Raw genomic sequence first — 25301 nt, forward strand, 5'->3', positions numbered from 1 at the left:
CTGGCGGCATTTGTCAGTACTAATCGTCACGTCAACATTTGTACCATTTTATCAATAGAAGTAGATGCTGCCCATTTTGTATGTTTCCAACCGTTAACATTGTGATACCTACTCAAATTCTCGTTGTATGCTGCACGAGTCGCATCCGCATCGGAGTTTAAAGCGGAGCTTGAAATGGCGGTGCAAGCAACGCAGTCGCAGCGTCTTTCAGTAGTCGGTGAAGCAGCAAACATCGACCAAATTATATTGAACATTATTGACGTCCGGCGAATCAAGCAACTGCATCTTACCGAGACGGATATTCGTTCGCTCTGCCTGCGCTGTAGGGATGTGTTTCTCCAGCAGCCCATGTTGCTGGAGCTTTCAGCGCCGGTCAAGATTTGCGGCGACTTACATGGCCAGTTTACGGATTTATTGAGGATGTTTGACTACGGCGGCTATCCACCCGCCTCAAACTATTTGTTCCTAGGCGATTATGTGGACCGTGGTAAGCAATCCATTGAGACGCTATGCCTGTTGCTCGCCTACAAGATCAAGTTCCCACAAAACTTCTTTGTTCTGCGTGGAAATCACGAAAGTGCTGGCATCAACCGCATCTATGGATTCTATGATGAGTGTAAGCGGCGTTATACCGTCAAATTGTGGCGAACCTTTGTGGACTGCTATAATTGCATGCCGGTGGCTGCCATTGTGGATACGAAGATTTTCTGCTGTCATGGTGGGCTCAGTCCTGAACTGAACAACATGACCCAAATAACTAAGCTACCGCGACCTTGCGAGGTTCCCGACAAAGGTCTGCTCTGCGACTTGCTATGGGCCGATCCGGATGCCAAGATTATGGGCTGGAGCGATAATGATCGTGGAGTTAGTGTCACATTCGGTGCAGATACGGTGGGCAAGTTTGTGCATCGCTTCAAGTTTGATTTGATCTGTCGTGCTCATCAAGTAGTCGAAGATGGGTACGAGTTCTTTGCCAAGCGCCAGCTTATAACAATCTTCTCGGCCCCCAACTACTGCGGCGAGTTCGATAACGCAGGTGCTATGATGTCCGTCGATGAGACGCTTATGTGTTCGTTTTTTGTTCTGAAGCCGTCCAAGAAGTCGGGTCTACGCAAGGTACAGGCCAAGGTTTAACCTATGTGATCTGAAGGCAATATTGATGTGATGTGTTTTTGTGTGAGCTACAAGTCGTATAAATTATTTTGTAAATATCTTTTTATTGGAATTTTTAATGTGAATGGGGTGCTTCATATGATCAATTGGCTGAAACGCTTGCCAAAAGCTAGCTGCTATGTAAATTGTTACAAAAGGCGATGGATTTTGGATTGTCCGTTTTTATTAATATTAAACGTTGCTGTAATAGCTGATATGCTAATATGGGGAACGGCATAATATGTTCGTTTGCAACAGGCAGAAGGATGCATCTTCGACCCCATCATTTATATATGTTCTTGATCAAGCAAGTGCGACGTTTTTTTTTATATGTTTCCCATTTTCAAAAACTCATTTTTTATTTAAAAACAAACTTTAAACACAAAAGAGCAAGCAAAACAGGGTCTCACTTTGATTGAATCGCAGACACAAGCTTGGTTAAAGTTCTTGCAGCAGTTGGGTCACCATGTTGCATGCAACAGATTGGCCCGCCCCGTGGCCCGTCAGCGTGCAACATCATTGCAATTTATTTTCCATTGCCTTGTGTTGCACTTAAACATTTTAATCAAATGACAGAGCTGAAAATAATTTATTTGTTGCACATAATTTACAGCACACGAAGCGCTGGCTTGCTGCCGGGTTGGCTGGCGGGGGTGAGATCCAGTTTTGGTTGCGAATGCGACGCTTTATTAAATTTGTTTGCTCTCTGCTGGCGCGGACATGAACTGAAAACAGAAACAGGCTCTGCAGTTGCAGTCGCCAGACGCCAGCCGCCAGTTGTCCATTTGGCAATTGCCGGCATTTGCAGTTGGTGAACTAATAGATTTTAAATGTGGCTGTCGCTGTCAGCAACTGAGTGGCGAGTGGTGGGCAGTGTGCACTGGGCGGCGGCAGCAGCAACCACTTCTATAAACGGGGCTAAATAAATTGGTCAACAACTGCTGGGTTAACGGTCGGTTTGTTGTGACAGCTGCATGAAGTTATCATTGTGTGATTGCGATTAAAGCAACAACACGGCCATGGCAGGTGCTGTGATCGATCATTCGTGGAATCAAATATTGTTTGATGTGGGTAAATTATAATTTTACACGGATCAAAACATCTAGCTCAAGACAAGAATTTGTGGACTTCATTGGCAAATAAATGCGCAAATTACGCTTAAACGTCTTAGGTTGTATATGGTTTTAGATTATGAATTATTATTTAGTCCAATTGGGTGAGCTATTTTATTTTTAATATATATTACTGCTCGATATACTGTGAACAGAGTATTACGCATATGGAAACTTCATTTTTGTCAAATTGTGGCTCATATTATTCTCTAAAATTAGTAAAAAAGTGTAAACACATGTATATACGAATTTTTACATTATTTGTTTACAACCAGGCTAGACACAGAGAAACGTCTGTACCAAACTCTTTCAATTCCCAAAACTCCACTCGCATTGCCTTTAGGGGCTAGACGAAAAAATCTTGTGCGTCTGCCACGTCAATTTCGTGCTCGAATAAAGTTGAAAAGTGAAACTTGCCAACCGGGAACCGTGCTTACCCACCCCTTGCTTCTAAGGAGTTTTGAAGAAATTGCTAAACGCAACCATTGGAAATAAAATGCAAATGGAAATTGCCATAGTTTAAGATTTAACTCATCATGGGCCTGAACAAAGCACAAATTGAAATTTGGGTATTGCCAAATTGTAGAATAATAGAGCTCACATAAAAGCGAAACTTGGGTGCACGTAAGCTCCCCCTAAACGAAATTTAGTTCAATTTGTCACTTTCTATTGCCATCAAGATTAACTACAACTGACAATTTGTGTGGTCAACTGGCGGCACTCTATGAACTTATAGCAATTCAAATGAAAAGACCAACAAAAATACTTGTCGCCTCGCCATTTGATTTGCTTTTAATTGCTAAACATGGCAATAAGCAATTACGCTCAGATTTATGGGTGGCAATTTAGGGAACAGCAATTTTATCCCAAATGCAAAGCTACTGGTCAAAATCGCGATAGGATAAAGAAGCCTAAGATAAATCGTATATGGCCATGAGTAACATAAAACATTGCTCTTTGATGGCATTTACTTGCCAGCTTCTATTTTAATATCTTGTCATATTGTCAAAAGCTTCATTTGTGTTCTTAGGAAAAAAGAGGAGAGAAAACTTGATCCGTCCAAGAGCTAGTAAGCTAAAATTTGTACTGTAGTTACCTTGCTTTAAGTAATTTAAGTTTAAGCTTGGATAAAGTATTGAAAATTTTCACCCGCAACTGTGGAAAATTTTGTGGAAATAAACATGAATGAAGCATTTATGCTTACTACTCGATCGATTTATGCTTACTACTTTGATTCAATATGTCACAGGAGCTGTGTATGAGGGAGGGTAATATCCGCTGAAATAAAAGAAAAAGTACTCAGTATTTGTATATGATTCTAAAATATTGTCGTTTTAATTTAAGCTTTTTCGTATAGAATATATTCTATGTACATCTATTTAACTATGAGCTATGGCAAGTAAGTGATAGGTGGATGGGGATCAGTTGCTACTACAGCCGCCAGCCGCTGGCTACCAGGCCGCAGAGGAGAGTCAATGCAACTCCAAAGCCACTGAGCGCAGCGGAGCCGTTAAACTTGACCGTGTTGCAGCCATCCGTGTTGCACACATTGCAATGTTCCTCGTCATCGAGCTCACACTGAAGTTGGCTGCCGCAGCCGCGCCGTATGTAGTTGTCGGATCCACGGGCAGAGACACAAGTGTCGTCAGCGGCATAGATGGGGCAAATGGCCAGATGATTTGGTTCTTCTTCGCAGTTGGAACTGGTCGAATCGCAAATGTGACACCTCCGCCGATTGGCCGGGAAGATGTCTACGTTACACTTTTCACCGGCGCAGCCGGCACAGGTGCCATTGGCCACGCATGCGGTGCCCTCGGTGCTGCTCAGACTGCTCAGGCAGCCACGTATGGTGTGTCCATTTTCTATTCGGGTGACGCAGTCCGCCAAGGGTGCATGGCAGGTTTGCGTGCTGGTCACGTCAGTGGGCGACTGGGCACAGTCGGGCGTCTTGCTGGAGTCACAAGCCAGACAAACGTCACTGGAGGGCAGGCGACTCAGTTCATTGCAGTCGTTGCTTGCGCATTCATGCAACAGATTGGAATCACGCCAATGCTGCAGATCGCTGCTGTTTTGGCTGCTTGCGCAACCCATAAGCTCGACGGCTCCATCATTGTACTTGGCGAAGCAGAAGTCGTCCTTCTCATAGGCGATGCAGGATTGTGCATGGCTTGAGCTGCAGCCACTGCTGCCAGTGCAAACGTGGCAGCTCAAACGATCTGCCGGGAAGGGGAATGTATTGCACTTTCCGTCCTCGCAGGCAGCGCAGTTGTTGCCGCTCTCGTCACTGGTGCAGGCAACACGATCGAATGCCTCCTTGTCGTCCAGACAGCTGCGTAACACATCCTTGCCCACCAATGCCACCATACACTTGCCCACACACTGGCGCGTGGCAAGGTCGGCGCTCTGTGGATAGGTAATGCACTCAGTATCTGTCGCCGAGTTGCAGAAGACACAGCTCGTGTAATCAGCCAGGTTCCAGGCATCGTTGCATTCGTTGGACTTGCAAGTGAAGCAGAGCTCGGGGTTTTGGCGACAGTAGAGATCCTCGTAGTTATCCACATCGTCGGCACAGCCGCGTCTGCGTACCGTGCTGCCGTCCAGGTCAAACACCGTCTTGCAATCCTGCTCAGCGTTCAGTGTACACTCCACGGCCGGGCCCAGGGAGCTGTGACAATGTTCGCCCTCGCAGCTGTGACATTTCAATGGCAAATCTTGGAATAAACCATGCTGACCATCATCCACACGATTGGCTAAATCAATTGAGTTGCAGTTGCTGCCAACGCAGTTGCGGCAGCTGCGGTAGTCGGTGGCGTTGCAGCCAATCGAGCTGCTGCAGCCACGCGTCGTTACATTGTCTTCCAGCCGGGTCTGGCAGGTTTCCGTATCGCTGAGCCAGGCACACACCGATGTTTGGGTGGGATTGGAAATGCAACTGCTGTCGTCCGCCGAGCTGCAACTGTAGCACTGCAGCCGATCAGCCGGGAAAATCTAGGAAGGTGAAATGTTCGATTATTAACCTGTTCTCTGGCGACAAGCTGCGATCCAGTGAAACGTACCTCGCGATTACAGCCGTCCTCGGCACACACCTCGCAATTGCTATCGTTGCCTAGTAGACAGGCCGCAAACTCGGACTGAGGCAGGTCAAACAAGCAGCCACGAATTGTTGCACCATCTAAAAAGAAAATATTAATTAGCTAAGCTTTATCAGACTAGATTTCAGACTTGCCATTTTCCAGCTTGGTTACACAGTGTGTATGCGGCAGCTGGCTGCATGTCTTAAAGCTGTCCACTGCTAGGGGATTGGTGACACATGTGGCATCCTCACGAGAATCGCAGACGGCGCACTTGACAGGAACTTGGAGCTGGGGTGTGTTGCAGTTCTCGCCTTCGCAAACAGTAACGCGCTTTGTCTTGATCACACTTTCCAAATCTTGGTTGCGGAAAGAGCTCAGACAGCCCGCCTGTTTGATGCTGTTCTCCTCGTCGATCCACAGGAAGCAACTGTCGTTAGGCTTGTAAATCTCGCATTGCTTGGATTCGGGCTCCTCGCAGTCTTCGTTCTCACAGTGGTAGCAGCTTAAGCGATCCGCGGGCACGGCTTGCACATTGCAGTCGTCTCCCGAGCAGGACACGCAATTGGCATCATTACCAGCCGCGCAGGACAATTGATCCTCTGGCTCCTTATCATCTAAGCAAGTGCGTATGAGATCTAACCCAGCCTCGGAGCTGCCATAGAGCGCAGACATGCAGTCGCCCTGGCATTGGCGACGCTTGTGTGCCGTGCTCGTCGGGTCCGACAAGCAGGATGTGCTTTTGAAGGAGTCACAGTATATGCAGCTCTTGTATTGTGATATCGAAGTTGCATTGTTGCAGTTGTTGGACTTGCACAGCGGACACTTGGCGGAGTTGGTCGCGCAGTAGCTGACAAGCTGCTCATCTTGTTCAATGGCATCTTGACAGCCACGACGGACCACCACACCGGCCTCATCAAACACTGTTATACAATCCTGCTCGTTGTTGTCCGCACAACGCTCAGTGGTCCTGCTGCTGCTGCTGGTCTCTTGGCAGTCAGCGCCCACGCAGCTGCGACAGGTTAGGGGCAGATCCTGCCACTTGCCGTGATTATCATCTGAAGCAGCAGCCAGATCAGCAACGTTGCAGCCATCGCCCTCGCAGATGACACAGGTCTTGGAGTTGGGCTCACAGCTCAGCGAGCTTGCGCAGGCTCGGTAGGTAATGCCGCCGCGCAGATTAGTCACACAGGCATCGCCAGCTGCATACACGGGGCAAACAGACAGGCTGTTGGGCGTCGACTCACAGTTGGCATCGCTTTCGGAGTTGCAAATATGGCACGAGGTGCGATCTGCGGGATATACCTCCTTGTTGCACGAGTCGCCTAGGCAGGAAGCACAGCCTGTTGCGGTGCCATTGTAGCAACTTAGGAACTCATCCTCCTCCAAGCTGGATAGGCAACCACGCTCCGTGGAGCCGTCACCCAGCACACGTGAATAGCATTCTGGCAGACCCGTTAACACGCAGCTGGTGGCGCTGCTCACACTGCCAGGATTCACGGCGCAATTTCGATCTGTGCGCGAACTGCACAAGAGACAACTTTGGGGCTCGAGCAGCGAATCCAACGTGTTGCAATCCTTCTCCGTGCAGGTCAGCAGTCGCTTCGAGCGCTGCAGCAAGTAAATCTCCTCATGACTGTGTTCACTGAGGCAGCCCTGGGCAATGACGGAGCGCTGCTCATCGAACTCTAAGTAGCACTCATCTGCCTCGCGATAGTTGGCACAACTGGCCGGTTGTGCGTCCTGGCATTCATCGCCGCGACAGCTCAGGCAGCTGTGGCGTGTGGTTAACAGATCCTCGTTGTTGCACTTGTCGTTCTCGCAGCTGGCACAGAACTTGTTGGCGTCCGTGTCGCAGGTCTGGCGATCCTGCTCCTCCAAGTCATCAAAACAGTTGCGCACTAGGGCGTAGCTGGGATCGTTAGTTTCACCGAAGAGTGGCCGGAAAGCGGACATGCAACTCTGGTGGCATGGACGAGTCCGACTGATCGTTGTGGCATCTCGTACACAGTCCGGATTCACGCTGGAATCGCACACTAAACACTCCACATAGTCCTTGAGACTGTCCGCCACATTGCAGCCATTGGAATTGCAGCGCGGACAATTGTCAGGCTGTTCATCACAGTAGCTGGACGTGGTCGTCTCTAATGCGCTGCTGCAACCACGCGCAGTCACGGAATCGCCGGTCGCATCAAAGACTGTAACACAATTGTCGCTGCCCTCGCACTTTTCCAATTGGCCGCCGCCGGAGGTGCATTCGGAGGCACTGGCGCAGGTTAGGCAGCTGATGGGTGGCTCCTGCCAAATGCCCGGCGAGCCGTGGATATTCAGGCGCTCCAAATCGATTGTGTTGCAGGCATTGTCACTGCTGCATACGCGGCAGGTGCTGGTATTGTTGGGCTCCGTGCAGCTCAAGCTGGAGCTACAGCCGCGATAGGTGACATCGTTCTTCAACGTGGTCACACAAGTGTCCTCGGCATCATAAACAGGGCACACTGCGCTGCTGCTGGGAGAAGATGAGCATTCGGGCGTAGTCGCTGAGTCGCACTGATGGCAACGACGCCGATCCGCTGGGAAAACGCTGAGTCCATTGCAGTTGGTACCGGTGCACACCTCGCACTTCTCCGAGGTGCCCATTATGCATTCGTAAAAGTCACTGCTTTCCAAGTTGGACACGCAGCCACGCGTTGTTGTGCCCGCCGCGTCAATATGCGTGACGCACTGGGTGTAGGGCAAAATAGAACAGATGCCGGTGGTCAGCAATTGGTTGGGATTGGTAGCACAGCGCGGATCGGACAGAGAGTTGCACTCTAGACAGTTGTTAGCACCAGGCAAGATGTCGGGGTGGTTACAGTTCTGGCCCTCACAGAGCAACAGACGCTGCTGGGCTACTAGCTCGTTGACGACCTGCGTCTCAAAGTCACTAGCACAGCCCATACCGATGATGCTATTGCTGTCAAATGCAAGGTAGCATTGGTCCTTCTCCTTATAGGCGACGCACTTGGACTTAACCATGTCCTCGCAATAGCTATCTGTGCAAGTGTAGCATTCTTGGGGAGTCTCTACAATATCGCCGCTATTGCACAGCGCTCCGGTGCAGGCCGAGCAACTGGCATGATTGCCAGCCGCACATAGTTCACGGTCGGCCTCCTCCAGATCGTCCAGGCAGCCGCGGGTGGGCAGCAGCGCTGAGTCCACTGCGGAACTGCGCGGATACAAGCCTGTCATGCACTGGCCCTGACACTTACGTGTCTTCGTGGGCGTTTCCCAGCCGCAGCTAGCATCCTGCTCGGCATCGCAATGGTAGCAGTCTACATAGGATGTCAAGCTGTTGGCATTGTTGCAGCTGTTCGACTTGCATTGCAAACACTTGTCGGAATTGGCGTCACAATAGGTGGCGTGTTCCGTCAGGACAGCGTCGCTACAACCGCGAGCTATCACATTGCCAGCCTCATTGAATACAGTGGAGCAGAGCTGCTGGTTGTTGCCCTCACAGGTGGTTGGTGTTGTGACGCTGGCGCAGCTCTCTAGGTCTGAGCACACCAGACAGCTCAGTGGCAAATCCTGCCACTTGCCCGGCTCACCCACGTAGTTGGCTGCCAAATCCACCACGTTGCAGTTGTCGTCCTCGCAGACGCGGCAGCTCGCCACCTGGCTGGCATCGCAGTAGATCTCCGACTGGCAGCCGCGGCGAGTTCGACCCTTCTCTAAGCTGGTTACGCACACATCGCCTGCCTCATAGAAGGGACAATAGCTGGCATAGGCTGCTGGGTTCTTTTCGCAGTTCTCGTCGTTATTGGAGTCGCAGCGCAAACAGCTCTGCCAGTCCGCGGGATACACTCCCTTGTTGCAGTTATTTTCATCGCAAATCTGGCAAGTGGAGCTCGTATCGCTGATGCAATCGTCAAAGAGTACATCGTCCGTGTCCATAAGGCAGCCACGGTGCAAAACGCCATCTATTGGTGAAAAGAATACATAATGCATTAGGCTTTAAAAAATAAAACTGCCACCTCGTATCGATCTTGTCTACCTATAGGATTTGCATTTTGAATATTGGGTTATCGGAAAAAAAAAGTTTGTTTGAAAAGCTTTTAAGTCTAGAGCTGCCCTCACGATAAATTGGTAGAACTATACTAGAAAACGTATAAACTGAAAATTTAACATTTTTCTAAATGTTTCTATCTCAATTGTACTTAATGAAATAATTGCTTCTTCTTCGCACCTTAGTATATGACTTAGAATGGGATATTTTTTGGGGATAAAACGATTTTATTATCGCCCATTGTTCATAAAGGAGCGATATGTTAAAAAAAGGGACCGACTTTATATGATTATATATATCAGTATCGGTCTGCTTAGTCGGGACATCTTAAAAAATTATAAGCTTTTCGAGACATAATCAATTTTTTACCGATTCTTTTTATAGGGAGTAGAGACTGCTGGCAAGCATTTGTTATGTTATGAGAATGATCAAATTTGTTAATACCTAGTTAGCCCAAGAATTTACAAAAGAAAAATGAAGTTACTTTTTTGAAATTTAGTTTTGACTAATCATTCCTATGACAGCTATATGGTAATGCGATCAGGCCTTTTCCGAGATTATTTTGCATAGAAACAGACATCTGTTGATTCTTATCAAGAATTCATATACCTTGTGGCGTCAGAGGCGGGTCCGTATGTGGTAAAATTAAAAACTAAAAATTCTGGCAAAATTAACCACTTGGCTGATACCTACCATCGGAGATGTGAGAGTAGCACTGCGGGTAAAGGTAATGTTGACAGACGGCAGCGAGGATGAAATCGCCAGCAATGCAGTTGGCCTCGTCCGTGGAGTTACAAACATTGCAGGCAACGCCGTTCAAATTGAGCACATCCTTGATATTGCAGTTTTCGCCGCTGCAGAGATGCAAGTCGCGTCGATTAGCTTCGAGGAAGGACCTCTCTAGATCACTGGCACAGCCCATGCTCTCGATACTGCGGTCGCCGACATGAATATAGCACTCGTCCTCGGTCCGATATGAGGTACAAATTCGGGAGCTCACTTGATCGCATTGCTCATCGTCGCAGTAGTTGCAGCTTAAGCGATTCTCCGGCACGTCGTCCTTATTACAGGCGGCACTATTGCAGACAACACAGTTCTCCAAGCTGCCGGCTGCACAAGCCGTACGATCGTCATAGTCCAGATCGTCCAGACAGCCGCGTGCCAATTCCAATGGTGAGTCCAGCTCCGATCGGTTGCGTGGATACAGTCCTGTGAAGCAGTTGCCTTGACAAGAGACTTTGCGGGAAATGTCGCCGACACTGCGTACACATTCAGCCTGTTCGGTCCCATCGCACAAGAGGCAGTCTAAATAGCTGTCCAGCTCCTTAGCATTATTGCAGCCAGATGACTTGCAGAACTTGCAGCTGCCGGGCGTCTCATCGCAGTACTGCGTGAGGTCCGCATCGGCGTACAGCTCATCGGTACAGCCGCGCAGCACCACGGAACCGTTGCTAGCAAAGACTGTAGCACAGTTCTGGTTATTGTTGTTGGTACACTTTTGCAGCAGACCCAGACTTGAGCCTTGGCAGGCTGGACCCTCGCAGGTATAGCAATTAATTGGTGGGGTCACCCATTTGCCCGGATAGCCAATATTCCAGATTTGTAGATCGACCACATTGCAATTGTCGCCGGCGCAGGAGCGGCAATACTGTTTGTCCGAATCATCGCACTGGAATTCCGTCTGGCAACCGCGATAAGTGGCACCATCCACCAATTTAACGCTACAACCCTGGGCTTCATCATAACGCGGGCAGACGCTGGCGGCGTTGGGCGCTGAGCCGCAATTTGGATCCTCAACCGAGTTACAGCGTTGGCAGCGACGACGATCAGCCGGGTAGATCTCCGTGTTGCACAGGGCGCCTTCGCACACCTCACAGTTGCCTTCGCCCTTTAGGCACGCCCTCAGCTGACTGGTAGCCAAGCTACTTACACAGCCGCGTTGAGTGGAGTTATCTGAAATGTGGAACGCCAAGTAATAAGAATTCATTCAGAAACCATTGCATACTATGAGGATCTCATCCAAGTAGTTGGACTCACCGGACAGCACACGCGTCATGCAGCCAGTGTTTGGCAGCACGCTGCATGTATCGAACTGGGTGATTTTGCTCGGGTCGGAGGCACAATTTTCGTCATCAAGGGAAGAGCAGGTGGTGCATTCGTTGGGCTTTGGAATATTTTCAAAGGAATTGCAGTTATTCCCATTGCAGTAGACCAAGTATTCCAAATATTTATCAATAAAGTCCTCTTCAAGCTCGGACAGACAGCCGAGAGCCGTAACCGAAGCCGTGTCATCAAACAGCATGTAACAGCGATCCGTAGGACTATAGTGGAGACAAGCAGCAATATCTGGATCTTCGCAGTCTTCATTGCCATTGCAGATGTAACAGCTGAGCGTACTAAGACTGAGATCGTTTGCATTGCAGGCATTGCCCGTGCAGGCCACGCACTCACTATCGGCGCCTGTGGCACAGCGTTCTTGGTCCTCGGGATCCTTGTCGTCCAAGCAGCCACGCACCAGCTCATAAACATTGGTTCCATTTTGTGGTCTATACGCCGTCATGCACTGACCATTGCACTGACGCCTAGCAGTCACAGCTGTGGGATTTCTGACGCACTCGCTATTCTGGCTGGCATCACAGTAAATGCACTCAGTGTAGCTTTCCAGCGAGGTGGCACTGTTGCAGCTATTTGAATTACAGTTGTGGCATTTGCCGGTATTGGCATCACAATATGCGCTGAAGGAGGCCTCCACGACATTGCTGCAGCCGCGTGCATTGACCGCGCCCGCTGCGTCAAATACTGTCATGCAATATTCATCGTTGCCGGCGCAGGCAATCTTCTCCAGACTGCTGGCTGCGCATGTCGTCGTGTCATTGCAGCTCAGACAGCTCAGTGGCAGCTCCTGAGCCCACTGCCCAGGCTGGCCATCGGCGCGTCGACGCAAGTTATCCGTATTGCAGTTGTTGCCCAAACAGCGCTGGCAGCTCTTACTATCACTGCTTATGCAGTCCAAGCTATCGCCGCAGCCACGGACTGTGTTGCCGTTCAGGTCGAGGGTGGTCACACATGTCTGATCCACGGAATGCTTCACGCAAACGGTTGCAGCGTTGGGCGCTACTTCGCAATTGCCATCAACACTGGAGTCGCAGACGTGACAGGTTAGGCGTTCCAAAGGTTGCAGCTAAAGGGGAAACATATTAATATATTTCCATAATTAGAATCAAAGAAAAATCTACATAAACAGTCCCAAGCTGAACCCCAACCGAATTAAATTTGAAAGAACATTTTGGGATATTGATGGAAGGTCAAGAAATAAGTAAATAATTAAAATCAGATATATTCTTTTAAGGAAATAATCAGTCAAAAAAACCCAGATTATGAAAATTTGTTTGTCTTCAATTTGAATTATCTAATCTCAATTAATCTCTTATATCATACAAATTATATTATTTAAAAAAACAAATTGTGACAAGATATGCGATATGCACAGAAGCTGACGACTTTGCTAAGTTACTTTTTGCATTCGGAACGCATCAATTTACGATCTATTTGAATTGCTTTGAATTGGTTGTGTGGAATTTCTAAGTAGTCAAGCAGTTTTGAATATATCCGAATTTTTTTCAAATATCGGGCAGCTGCCAGTTTGAAAGGTAACCCAGCTAACATGATTCAAATAACATGATTCAAATTGTAAATTATAGGGATATATAATTCAATAGTAATCTGCAGATATGCGCTTACTTCGACATTGCAGTCATTGCCCGTGCAGGTGACGCACTTGGTGGCATTGTTGCCGACCAGGCAATCCATATAATCCTCCTCGTCCAGTGTGCTAAGACAGCCGCGTTCTGTGTGACCATCGTCGCGCAGTAGTGCATAGCAATCAGTGTTTAAAGGATGGGAGCATCCCGTTTCAGAGGTTGACAGAGCCGGATCAATGGCACAGTAGATGTCAGTACGGGAATTGCAAAGCTTACAGGTTTGGGGAGTGGGCAGCTCGGAAATCAGATTGCAGTTCTCGCCGGAGCACGTCCAGATACGCTTTTCGCGCTGCAAGAGCGTGGCATCGCTCACATTGTACTGACTTAGACAACCTAACTCGGTTATTTCGTCCGTTTCGTCCAGCTGTATGAAGCACTGCTCCTGGCCACTGGCGGCAACAGCGCGGCACGTTTTAGAGTCCGGCTTGTCGCAGTTGCCATCCGTGCAAACGTTGCAGCTGCCGCGCACGCCCATCTCCACGGTGTTGCACTTGCCCGTGCCGCAGGCCACACAAGTGCTCATTGTACCTTCTGCGCAGGCTTCGCGATCATCCAAGTCCAGATCGTCCAGACAAGTGCGCACAATCTCCAACGGTGCGCCCGCTTCGCTGGTGCGAGGATACAGTGCCGTGATGCACTGCTCATTGCACTGCCGCGTCTCCGTGACCAGCTCAATGTCGCTGACACAGTGCTCATCATCTTGAGCGTCGCACACCACACAGTCGATAAGCTTGGTGTTGGTCTTCAGATTGTTGCAGCCACTGGAGCGGCACTCGTAGCATTTGGCATCCGTCTCACTGCACGTTGCCGCCAGATTGTCGCTGCAGCCACGCTGAATGACTGATCCGCTGCTGTCGAAGACCGCCATGCAGCTCTGGGCATCGTTGCTATCGCATTTCTGTAGTTGGCCTGAGCCGGCCGAGCACTCCTCTAAACTGGAGCAGATATAACAATTAATTGGACCCGTGTGCCAATTGTGTGTCCAAGCGTCTGCAGAAAATAAAAGATTTGTGTGAGTTTTTTTTTTTTTAAATCTGATTAGTTTAATAAAATATTGGCTGGCTGAAATTCAATGTTGCTTGGAGACCTTCTTAATTTTTATTACTATTTGTTGGTTAGAGTCCTGACTTAACATTTTCTTGTTAGTAAAAAGTTTGTGAATATATTTGCAAAAAATAAAGTGACAAGTGGAGAGTTTCAAAGGAATAAACTTTCTTTCTTTTTTTTTTTATATGAGAGACAGCTTACGCAACACTGAAGATTTTTCTATTCACCATCAGCTTGGCAACCAAGTCTGCACATGTATATACACATGCTCACACTTGCCAACTTAGCGGCTATTTGTTTCGGGGAAATATGGCCTCTGGTTGTTTATAGCCAGCAATCCAATTGCTTTATCGTTTTACCGCGTACGACCAACGTACATCGGTTATTGGTGGAGATAGCAAATGTTTATATAAGCGCAATTTGCACATAAAAATACTTAAAACATTTTGAACACTACTTTTGAAGAAGAAATAAAGATAACAAACTGTATCTTTATTTTTGATTTTCAATAATATTAAGATTTATTAGCATCTTATCAATTACATTTTAGGCAACCGCCGCGAAATTCCCCTTTCTTTAATCTTAATCTGTTTTAATCCTTTTAAAGCTTATCAATTCGTAGAAATCATGGCTACCCAAATAGAAACTAGCACATGCGATAAGCAAGGTCAACAACTAAAGCCATAGTCCGAAAAAACTCTTTCCAAACTGTTAATACACAAAATTGAGATTATAGAAACTAATATAATTAAAAGAAATACATTAACAGAAAGAATAGAAACAGAACAGAACTGATAAATTAGAATTTCCGCGGCGTACATTCTTTAAAATTCGTTCAAAGTTCTCAATTTAGCATACAAAATTTAAAAGGCAAGAGGCTAGCGGAATTATTAGTAGTTAAAGACGGTATATTTTACATTCTTAAGGTCCGCGATGTCGCAACCATTTTTTAATAATGGTTCCTACAAAGAATGGGCCTGAGAAGACTATGCGTTATTTCCACAAAATGGGAACGTTCCAATCTCCCGACTAGAGTTTTATAAAATGTATACTTTGACATTTATCATATCCATATTGCAGAAAGTAAATTATCCAAGATATTATATTTATCGTGATTGCGTTTAATTTATATTTCCAAAGAATAAATCTTTTCATACACACACACCGGAATAATCAATATTATTTGCTTTAAGTGAACATTGCCATCCTTTTTTTTTATTTCGTGAAATTTATTTTTAAGCTTGGTCGACTTTGCTATATAATCAATAGATAACACTCATAATATGATTTAAAATTCAGAATGCTCTTTGGAATAATATATAGGTTTACACTAGTTAATATCGTTCCTTGGAATATGTTCTAAAGGATATTTTGATAAATTTCTTAGTGGTTTTTGTATTCCATTTAGATATTTCTGCTTTAAATATTGATTTATCATTCGCGGTATGTAGTCTTTTATCAACACCTTTGTAACAATAAATCTTGTACATTTAAGCACCACACTTGAACTAGCATTATCCTTGCTAATCACTCTTGATTTGACGTACCACTTGGGTTATTGGCATGTAGTACCAGTAGTAGCAGGGCTACCCCTGATGTGGTCAGTCTCATGATCGATGGGTTTTACCCGACGCGTATTAACAACAAACGTGGAATCGGGCGACTAATTTTGTGGCTAGGTTCGGAGCACCTTTTATAGATTTAGCGATCGTCCGTATCAATGTGTGTTGAACCACACTTATAAACTTATATTAACGACTATGATTATACGATACTGTTGCCGAATGTCCGATAAAGCGAATTTCTGCTCGCCGTTATTTATAACACTGCCGGCCACCTTCTGGCTCCTAAAGCAAGTACGTATTTAGGTAGGGGAATTAACATAAAAAGCAAAAACAATTCCAAAGATAAGCCAAAAAGCGTGGTCTAATCACAAAATCGAGACCGATTCACTTTTATACTCGTGTAGTTCGATTTTCGTCATTTTGGCCAATTGGCGAGATAAGCCCAACAATTTAGTATGTGGATTGCAGGTCCGAAACATTTATGTGCTTATATTGGTTTTTTATGCATTTTGTGGACGAAATATAAGCGGTGTGAACAACATTTATTATTATACTGATTCATTACACAGCTAGGAAATGCATTTAGAGGCGCAATAAGCAATTCACAATGTCGTTGCACTTAAATCTTATCAATTGATAAACAAGTTTTGTCTTTTTGGTCGATTGAAAGGTTGACAGGTTCGAAAAATGCTCTCGACACTTAACACAGCCATATGACGCAGCGCCTTTACAGCTCGAAATTAAATATTCGGATTATATGCGTAAGCCCGAATCAAACGATGTGTAATGATTACGCTTACTGTGACGTGGGAATTCCGGAACATTTAAAATTTTTTAATAGTACTGCATTTTTTTCGACTATATTGAAGCTAGACATGATATTGTGGTAAATTTTTGTAACCAAGCTCACTAATTTTTAAGGCTAGAGTCACAAAATTTTACAATTCGACCACTTATTGAGCATTCTAAAGAAATGGGGCACATCGACATCTTATCTAGCGATGTATCGATGTAACTTTCTGTACTTGCTGTTACCAAGTGTATTCTATCGCAAGCTATTCCTAGAAAATTTCATAATCTTCTATAATCTCTCCTAATCATGCTGTTGGGTTTTTTAGCCAAATATTTGAACCCTGGCGTTCATATTTGGGTGTTCCTTTTATATAAGTATATGGCTTTCCCGGAATTTGATAGAGCTCGCCCGATAAAACCACTAACGTATAGGGTGCCATTTATTAAGATTAGACTTTGTCTAATTTCGCTTTGTATTAAGGAAATAACGGAAAAATAATGCAAACTTAAAAGCCACTAATCGGGTAATTCGTTTCTCCAATCATAAACCTTGTCTCGGACTTTGGCTGGCTATGTGCGGAGCATTATAAGCCATTTCAGTACAGATATATTTATGCGTATAACTGAATGCTTTATCGTTATTTATGAACATTAACAATCGCTTAATGATTATTAGATTAGTATTTGCTATATGGTTGAGGGAAGGTCGTGGGAACCCAGAGCCGTTTAACTTAGTCCAACGTTTTTTCCGAACTTTTATTTATTGGGGGCATAAAAATACATAACCAACTGCAAAGCGAGCAGCAAAATTGGAATGTTTTTAGTACACAAGCTCTGAGCGCTGTCAGGCTGGGGCGATGGGGTTGGTGGGTCAGTCGGTGAATTGGTGGGCGGGATAGTGGAGTGAGTTGTAGGAGACGAGGCAGTTGAAGAAGTAGTGGTGGTGCTGCTGCTGGTTGACGTAGAAGTGGAGGTGGAACTGGAACTAGAAGTGGATGACGTACTGTCGACTGGTGGCTCAGTTGTCACTGCAGTGTCCTCCAGCAGCTGATGATTGCAATGCGATATTTCCAAAGGATCACACAGCTGGCAATTGGCATCGGCCAGGCAAGTGCGCTGCTCCGCCAAGGTCAGGGAGCAACCTCTTTTAACTCGTTGTTCCTTGATGCTCGCATAGCAAAGGCTGCGACCACTGCGTGCTATTCCACAGGCTTGTGGTGCTAGCTGCTCCGGTGCGGTACGGCAATGTTCATCCTTCAAAAGTAATGCCATTAGGTTCTGTTTGTTATGATGATCGTTTTTGTCTTCTCACTCACCTCCGTATCAGTACACTGCAAACAAGACAGCTGTCGCGAACTCACATTGTTGCACTTTTCGGTTACGCATATTTCACATTGTTTACGGATGTGGTTTCTGCTTTCGCAAGGCTCTCTCCAGCTGGCTTCTAATCGCTCCAGACAGCCCTGTGCTTTAACCACACCCCCTTCAAATACACTTACGCATGCATCTAGCTGATCCACGCACTGTTCTGTAGCCTCATAATTGCTCCTTTGGCAGTTGATGCCGCGGCAGTAATAGCATGACTCCGATGCCAGGACGAAACTTGCCCTCAGCAAAGGCAATAAAATACAGAGAATTGCGCACTTCCTGGTCAACATTGAAACTGATTCAATTGTCATTGGGAGTGGCTTCGCTTTATATAAACTCGGTTGCACTCAAGAGTGCTTTGTTACAGGCCACCAGCTGAAGTGCATCAACGAAGTGTTGGTCCCGATTAGTCGGCCCTTTAAAGTTTTCCTAGTTAAGTATAAGTATTTATTACTAGCTCACCCAAAGTCAAGCTGATTGATAACCGTGTAAGGCACATCATTCCTGCGATTTGTCGTGTTTGTTTGTTGTGCTCTTGAGCTCTGTGCAAACAATTCACCATTTGGCTTCTTTTGTGCATGCATAAGGCATAAATGGTACTTAAAAACTCTTGTTAATGGGTTGCATTATAGACTCTTCCTTAGTCATAAGTAAACAAACATGTTTACAAGTGTAATGGAATTTTTCCTTGATATAGCATATTATCAAAGGTAGCTTTCTTATTTCGGTGATGGCTGCGTGATCATATTTGGCTTCCGTCACGTGAATCACATGAGTTAAAATTCCTCTGGACCTGCATTATCGATTCTCAGATAAGCTTAAAATCAAGTAATTAATAAAATTGTTTAATTTATATTTAAGAATCTGTACGACCTTTATGACCTTTCTAACAATATTTAAGAATCTGTACGATGTGACTAATTGGCTGATTGACCAATTCATTTTATAATCGTTACATTTTAAGACGAGGGGATTTGTAAAATTTCTTCTGCAAGCAAAGAAGTCAAGATTGATTGTCATCAAAAATACTTTAAAAAAATTCCCCCCGGTTAAGAAAGGGGGGGGGGGAGGTGGTTTTGCCTGCGTCTTTAATTACCCGACATCAGAAATGACTGATTACATATTTTACCCGTTCAATACCCCCAAATTAAAACTAAGTTCTTAGATTATTTGTCGTCTGTGGTTTTTAAAAATCTATATTTACGAGGAAAACTGTTGCTTAAAACTGTATTACGCATCATCATAAGTGGATAAGCGATAGTTAAAATTAAAATTAAATTATAATATTTCTTGATAGACTTCATAGTTCACTCCTACATTAAAATCCTTACATCCGATATTTCTATCTGGGATGACTACAATAAAATTCGAGCTAAATTTAATTTTTTCTAAGAGTAAATCGAAATCCAGTACGAATTATATTGATTTTTTAATTTGATTTTCATGTGCTCTCATATCGTCAATTTTTCATTGCTGTACGATAAAATAGCTTTTGGGAATTTGGGAATAGATACGTTATCTTATCTCAACTAATAAGTGATCGGCCATAATACATTTGATCTAAATTTGAGTGGTTTGCCATTTATATTTCGTTTTTTATTTCATCTTAATAGCTTGTGAAGTGTTTATTGTTTTGTGGTCAGGAACATAGAAGTTATTGAGTGAACTCCAGCCTTAAAACTATCGCAGAAAGCGAATAAAACTTTTTCCAGCATTCGAATCAACTACAATATTGACGCTGTTGCAGCCGCGGACATCTCCAGACGAGCACAGCAGGCAGTTGGCATCCTTGAGGCAGCTCTGCTGATCAATCACAGTTGTTGCACAGCCTCGCTCAATTTTGCTGCCAGAAGCGGAGGCTTTCACGAAACAATATGAATTGGAAGCCGTTGGAGCTGTGCAAACCGCCGGCTTCAGCGAGGTCGCGTTCTCAGCGCAGTTGGTGTCCTGTGGATATATAGGATTTAAGATAAATATAATTGCAAATGGCCTAAGAATATGCATCGTACCTCGCTAGAATTACACTGCACACAGGCATATTTCGCGGAACCCACATTGTTGCAGCGATCCGTGTTGCACTTAAAGCAGGAGCCATCGTTCGATGAGTCACATCGTTTGCGCAGCTCTGAAGGAATCTCAAGGGAGCAGCCTTTGTAGAGAACCTTAGCTGCTTTCAAATAAAATGTTTAGGAAGCACTTTAGGGAAGTGTGGGGCTGCAATAATAACCTACATTTATCATAGATGGCCACGCAGTAGTCCAGGGAGTCCACGCACTTTTGCTCCTGATTCAGTTCCGTTCGCTGGCAGTTGATGCCTCGGCAACTGTGGCAAGTTCTGATGTTGTTGGCTTCGCCATATCCTGTCGAAAGGGCGAGCAACAGCAACGCACTGAGAATTACTTTGACTTTCATGGTAGGGCTTTAACTGTGGGCCGAAGGCCAACACGTTCGACTTTTATACCCTAGCTGTCAGTTGAAGTGCACTCGACGTCGGCTCCACATGGCATAACACTTGACAGGTGGAAACGTTGTAGTATCTAGCTTAGAAATTGCTCCATTACTGATAAACATAGAAAAAAAATACTGAAAGTTATTAAAGCAGAAATAAGGTTTGAAATAATTGAAAGATTTTTAATTTTTCGGAAGCACACGAGTGTGTACTTTTTGATTTATATAAGCAATTTGCTTCAAAATTAATTCTTGAATATAATAAAGCTGATCGTACTTAGAATAAGAACACTTCTATAGCAACAGCAAAATGACTGATAGTTATGAAGCTTATCGCTGAAAGCCGTACCCTCAAGCCATATCCAAGCCTCTTTCAAGCTTAAGTACACATAATTATTTAATAGATGATAATAAAACTGTGCAGTATAGTTTAGAGCACACATATGCCCACTTATGGGTCTTTGTTTATATATTATCTAAATACGAGTAAAGTAAAATTTAATGCTTATAGTCAATTGGAATGGATGTACTTCAATTAATTTTATTCTTTTCATAAGTGGTTTAGTATTAATAAAAGAAAACTGGTTAATTTGAATGCTTCTATCAAAATGTTGACGTATTCACCCCATTTTAATTTTACATTCGACCAGCTAATGAATGAAAAACATAGAATTCCATTCGATTTAATTTCTAAAAATGTTTTCTTTTATTTATTTATTTTTAGAAATCATTTGCTGCAGTAAGCTGGCAATAACATTACAAATTATATATAGGACAATTGATAAGTGTCCGTGACGATAAGCCAGAAACCCCAAATTTGCAATCAATAATTTACTTGTGCTTTGATTTTGTTTATTTTTGATTGTTGAACATTTTGAAAGTCATCTAGCGGGACCCTTGAACGGCCACCAGACTGAGCACACCCAGCAGTAGACCAAGCAGTTGCGGTCCCCTTGCGGCGCCAGATTTCATGTCCAGCGCGTAGCTGTTGCAGGCGGTGGAGCCGTGAGCATCCTCTGGAAGGCACAGGCTGCAGTCGCTGTCCTTAAGGCAACTCTGTTGCTCCTTCACGCTTAGGGAGCAGCCTCTTTGCAGATGTGTGTCAACGGATTTCACATAGCAATAGGCGTTACTTGCAGTGGGCGCTGGGCATCGGGAGGGGCTGATGTTGTCTACTGCCGAATTGCAGTCGGCATTCTGCATGAAATCAAGAGTTGAGATATTTGTGTAACTGAATTTATATTAAAGCTTACCTCCAAGCCGCTGCATTGTATGCACTGAAAGTCGATGCGTCCTTGATTGTTGCATAGTTCTCCGATGCACTTTTGGCACTGAATGTCCCGTGCGTCGCACTTGGATTGCGCCGCCAGGGAAAGCTCCAGCTGGCAGCCCCTTTCGCTTACCATAACTGTGAAGCAGAGGTTAAGGGGATTTCCTGTATTGCAACCGATTTTACTCACAGCCCTCGAAGACAGTCACACAAGTGTCCAGCAGATCGGTGCATTTCACAGTCACATCTTGGAGCGTGGTTCGCTGACAATTAATACCCTCGCAGCTATAACAGGTACGGGGAGTTGAGGCATTGACAGCTGCCTCTCTCGACTCGGTGGCAAATGCTAGTGGCAGGCACAGCAAAAGGATAACAGCTGTCGGTGGCAACATGATTCTTAACACCTTCGACTTTGGATCGCAAATTAGAACTAAAACTTGTCGTTGAACTAACCATAACGATTTTCAAGTCAATTGGTTGCACTTGAACATTTTCACTACAATATTTTCCATTGCATGTTGGAATCTCCGATAACAGTTCATATGCAACTCGAAAGCCGAACATCTTCAAGGGGCTTTAATACCCTATACACTTAAAACCAGGAAGTGGGGTTTAATGAACGTTAGTTATTAGTTTGGATTTAATATTAATATTAATCATTGTTTTAAAAATGGATGCCTCTCAAATTAATTTTTGAATTAAAGGATAACGAAAAGGTTTTCCACAAATTGACTACAGAGTGTTTTCGTAGTCAAGCTTGCAAAACTTCAAGATTTTTATATTGTTCGTGAAACATTTTTGTGGCTTATCTGCCGACGTTTTGTTTGCATGTCTCTTGACGTTCCCAATATCACAAGTAGCTGTATTTGTGTAAAAGCTTATCTCCCAGGTAGAAGTATATACTAACATAGTACATATTTATGCACATGTGTGTCTACTAAATTCGCTGTGATTATTTTATTATTATGACTCACGTTTTGAGGTGGTTTACCGGCTCTTTATATAAATCGATAATACCTAGTTACATTATATTTATAAAAATAAGTTATTTGAAATTGAATCGAGAAGGTCCCATTTTAAAGAGTTCATAATCCAAAGAGTCTATGAGTAATTTTTTTTTATCGCCACTACCAATTATTGTTCAGTGATCTATATCTAAAGTTGTTTAATATTTTCAGTGAATCATTTACAATTGGCCATATTCGACCAATCGTTTTTATTAGCCCAGCTATCTATAGGTTATCAGACAGCTTATCATCAATTGCATTGAATTTATACACAATGCGTAGATCTATGACAGTTAAAAATATAAAATTGTGGCAGCCAAAAAACTATGGTTGTAATTTATAGAAAACACGCGGCCTCGGACAATAAGCACTGTGTACATACGTTGGCCAAATTAATTGAACAGACATGTGTCTTCCAACTTAAAGCAGGGATAACAGATACCGAGATATGTAATCGTGACAGACAAACATGTGTAGGTATATGAGAATACATAAATCGACATTATTAAAGTTGTTTACCTATTTTGTGCATTTAAATGCGAATGACAGCATATTGACGCTGAGTGCAGGGTGTCTACCAGTCGGCGACTTTCGTCCTACTGGCTTGTGTACAATTTCCATGCTCAAGTCTTTCTTCTTATTTTCATCTTCCTTCATTACTTGCCTTCATGCCGTTAGTTCGTTTTAACTTTTCAACCATATTTTCAGCTTTTCGCGAACTTTAATGCGAAGGTCACACTGAAATGTTCACTTTTCTCAAATTAAAGCACAAACTGTACTTATTTGCATATATTTACAGCAGATTTTTTTTAAAACCCAGGCAGACGGACGAAAAGCACGCGGAGATTACGTTACACAATCGTAAAGAAGAAAAGCTGCATAGAAAAGAAAGAAAGGAAAATAACACAAGCATAACAAAGAAAAATGCAAAACAGATGAATTGGGGATAAAGGCGCGCACAGAAACAAAGAGAAAAAAATACCAGAAAAAAATTATAGAAAAAAACTCTGAAATCGTTATAAAAATTGTAACTTTATTTTACCGCCGGGGCAACTTTTAGATATGCCATGGAAATAGCGGGCGGTAAATGTTAAAGACAGTGACATAATGAAAATGAAAGTTCCAAGAGGGTTGTCGCAACATCGCCAAGAACAATAACAACAACGACCGAGTAAATCCACTTAAAATCGTATCAAAACAAAACTGGAAATGGACTTTGTAAACTCTGGAAATGGCCTCAAGTTTAAAGCTTCTCCTAAAAGTGCAGCTGTGTACGTTCAATGCTGCTATAACAAAACGCCAAATACTTAATGAAACGAATAATAATATTAATAAAATGGTTTCTACACCGAAAAATATAAAAATCTAGTTTATTAAGTACATTAAAATAAGTAAAAGTGAAATAAAAAGTGCTTGTTCTCAATTATTTGAATAATTCGAGCATTTAAAGATTGCACATTTAAAAGTGTAGCATAGAGCATTGTTGCAGAATGTGAAGCTTGTAGATGTAAGAAATGTTGAGCATAGTGGAATATGGAACTTGGAACGTATTTTCTTCTCTTCTAAGCAAAACGCAAATTTGGAGTAACCAAAATGCCGCCATCGGAAAAGCCCCCAGTTTTAGAAAAAATCAACATACCCCATTTTCAACTCGTACAGGGTACAGGGTACAAGTTAAGTCTGCAGCATGTTGATATATGCGCACCTTGCAGATACATTTATCTAGTGAATTGCCTGTTTATTGAATGTGTGGCAAACGGTTCGCAGATATTTATACTATTTATCGCTTGCCACAAATTTCGCTGAGTATCTAACGAACACAAAGACTACGCCATTTGTTATGCATTGAGTGGGTTTATCTGATGGCCAAAAGTTATGTGACGTGACACTACATATGCGCTTAACGTGAAGTTATATCTGGGAAAATGGATTTGGAGTGTGGATTAGTTTTTCTGCGCATATAATTTACTGCTGATTGCATGTTGGCCCGCTGGGGACACTTATCGAAAACGCTGCCTTCTCATAATTGACTTGAATCATTTTGGCAATATGCATGCGTGTGGACTGACTGATTGATTGATTGATTGATGCATGGAATCTGCGGGGTGTTTCGCTGGCATTTCGCATTGCAAATACGCCTCCTTGTTTCAGGTTATGTATGTGTGGCTCGCTTGGCTTTCATTTCCTTTGCCGCGTTTTGCGGCCTGCGGTCATACACACAACAGCCTGGTTATTTCTCTATCGCCCACTAACTCTTCACCTGCCACTCTTCCTCTCTCTCTGCATCTCTCTCTCTCTCTCTCTCTCTCTCTCTCTCTTTTCCACTGTGGAACTGTGAGTTCTCGCTTGTAATTGCGTTTATTGTGCGTTCGAGATTTGTAATTCACTTGTGCGTTGTGTTGTGTATGCATGTGTACGAGTATGTGTATGTGTAGCATGTCGGCGCCGTGCTGATTGAAAATGGCTTAAGTAATCGACAGTTGATTAGTTGATTTGATTGTTGGTGCTATATGCGCGATTGTTGCTGTTGTGTCCGTTGAACAGTGCGGATTAGTTTTGCAGCTGTGCCCATGGACATGTATATGGTGGGGTTCCACTTCAGCTGTAAATCTTGTTATGACACTTCGTTCATGCGGAAGAATTTAGGAGAATTGCTTAAATCGAAG

General features: G+C 44.2%; 5 protein-coding genes across 10 annotated transcripts; 1 reads left to right on the forward strand and 4 right to left on the reverse strand.

The window, feature by feature from the left end:
* The first annotated feature begins 23 nt into the window (after nt 1–23).
* Nucleotides 24–1197, forward strand: LOC115762372 (serine/threonine-protein phosphatase alpha-2 isoform-like). The gene has a single exon (XM_030704553.1). The coding sequence runs from the start codon at nt 175–177 to the stop codon at nt 1132–1134; it is 960 nt and encodes a 319-aa protein (XP_030560413.1). The 5' UTR covers nt 24–174; the 3' UTR covers nt 1135–1197.
* Nucleotides 1198–3591: 2394 nt separating this feature from the next.
* Nucleotides 3592–15816, reverse strand: LOC115762327. Of its 5 annotated transcripts, XM_030704496.1 has the most exons (7): nt 15733–15816; nt 13119–14128; nt 11415–12558; nt 10071–11330; nt 5491–9291; nt 5321–5436; nt 3592–5252 (listed from the first exon to the last, which is right to left on the reverse strand). In XM_030704496.1, exons 1-7 carry the CDS (start codon nt 15794–15796, stop codon nt 3696–3698), a joined length of 8952 nt encoding a protein of 2983 aa, XP_030560356.1. In that variant the 5' UTR covers nt 15797–15816; the 3' UTR covers nt 3592–3695. The 5 variants fall into 5 exon arrangements, with proteins under 5 accessions (XP_030560356.1, XP_030560364.1, XP_030560371.1 ...); XM_030704504.1 differs by lacking the exons at nt 13119–14128; nt 15733–15816 and adding an exon at nt 12892–12936; XM_030704511.1 differs by lacking the exons at nt 13119–14128; nt 15733–15816 and adding an exon at nt 12614–12666.
* Nucleotides 15817–17103: 1287 nt separating this feature from the next.
* Nucleotides 17104–18236, reverse strand: LOC115758426 (integumentary mucin C.1). Its single transcript, XM_030699081.1, has 2 exons — nt 17859–18236; nt 17104–17796 (listed from the first exon to the last, which is right to left on the reverse strand). Exons 1-2 carry the CDS (start codon nt 18219–18221, stop codon nt 17299–17301), a joined length of 861 nt encoding a protein of 286 aa, XP_030554941.1. The 5' UTR covers nt 18222–18236; the 3' UTR covers nt 17104–17298.
* Nucleotides 18237–19497: 1261 nt separating this feature from the next.
* LOC115758906 lies at nt 19498–20334 on the reverse strand. Of its 2 annotated transcripts, none has more exons than XM_030699714.1 (3): nt 20142–20334; nt 19920–20077; nt 19498–19857 (listed from the first exon to the last, which is right to left on the reverse strand). In XM_030699714.1, exons 1-3 carry the CDS (start codon nt 20320–20322, stop codon nt 19591–19593), a joined length of 606 nt encoding a protein of 201 aa, XP_030555574.1. In that variant the 5' UTR covers nt 20323–20334; the 3' UTR covers nt 19498–19590. The 2 variants fall into 2 exon arrangements, with proteins under 2 accessions (XP_030555574.1, XP_030555566.1); XM_030699706.1 differs by having other exon boundaries at nt 19920–20080.
* A 706-nt stretch (nt 20335–21040) lies between these two features.
* LOC115763819 lies at nt 21041–22053 on the reverse strand. Its single transcript, XM_030706573.1, has 3 exons — nt 21819–22053; nt 21612–21766; nt 21041–21555 (listed from the first exon to the last, which is right to left on the reverse strand). The coding sequence occupies exons 1-3, from the start codon at nt 22018–22020 to the stop codon at nt 21244–21246; spliced, it is 669 nt and encodes a 222-aa protein (XP_030562433.1). The 5' UTR covers nt 22021–22053; the 3' UTR covers nt 21041–21243.
* Nucleotides 22054–25301: the final 3248 nt, after the last annotated feature.

Source organism: Drosophila novamexicana, unplaced genomic scaffold (genome assembly GCF_003285875.2).
Source record: "Drosophila novamexicana strain 15010-1031.04,08,12 unplaced genomic scaffold, DnovRS2.1 tig00000008-arrow-pilon, whole genome shotgun sequence".
NCBI lineage: Eukaryota > Metazoa > Arthropoda > Insecta > Diptera > Drosophilidae > Drosophila > Drosophila novamexicana.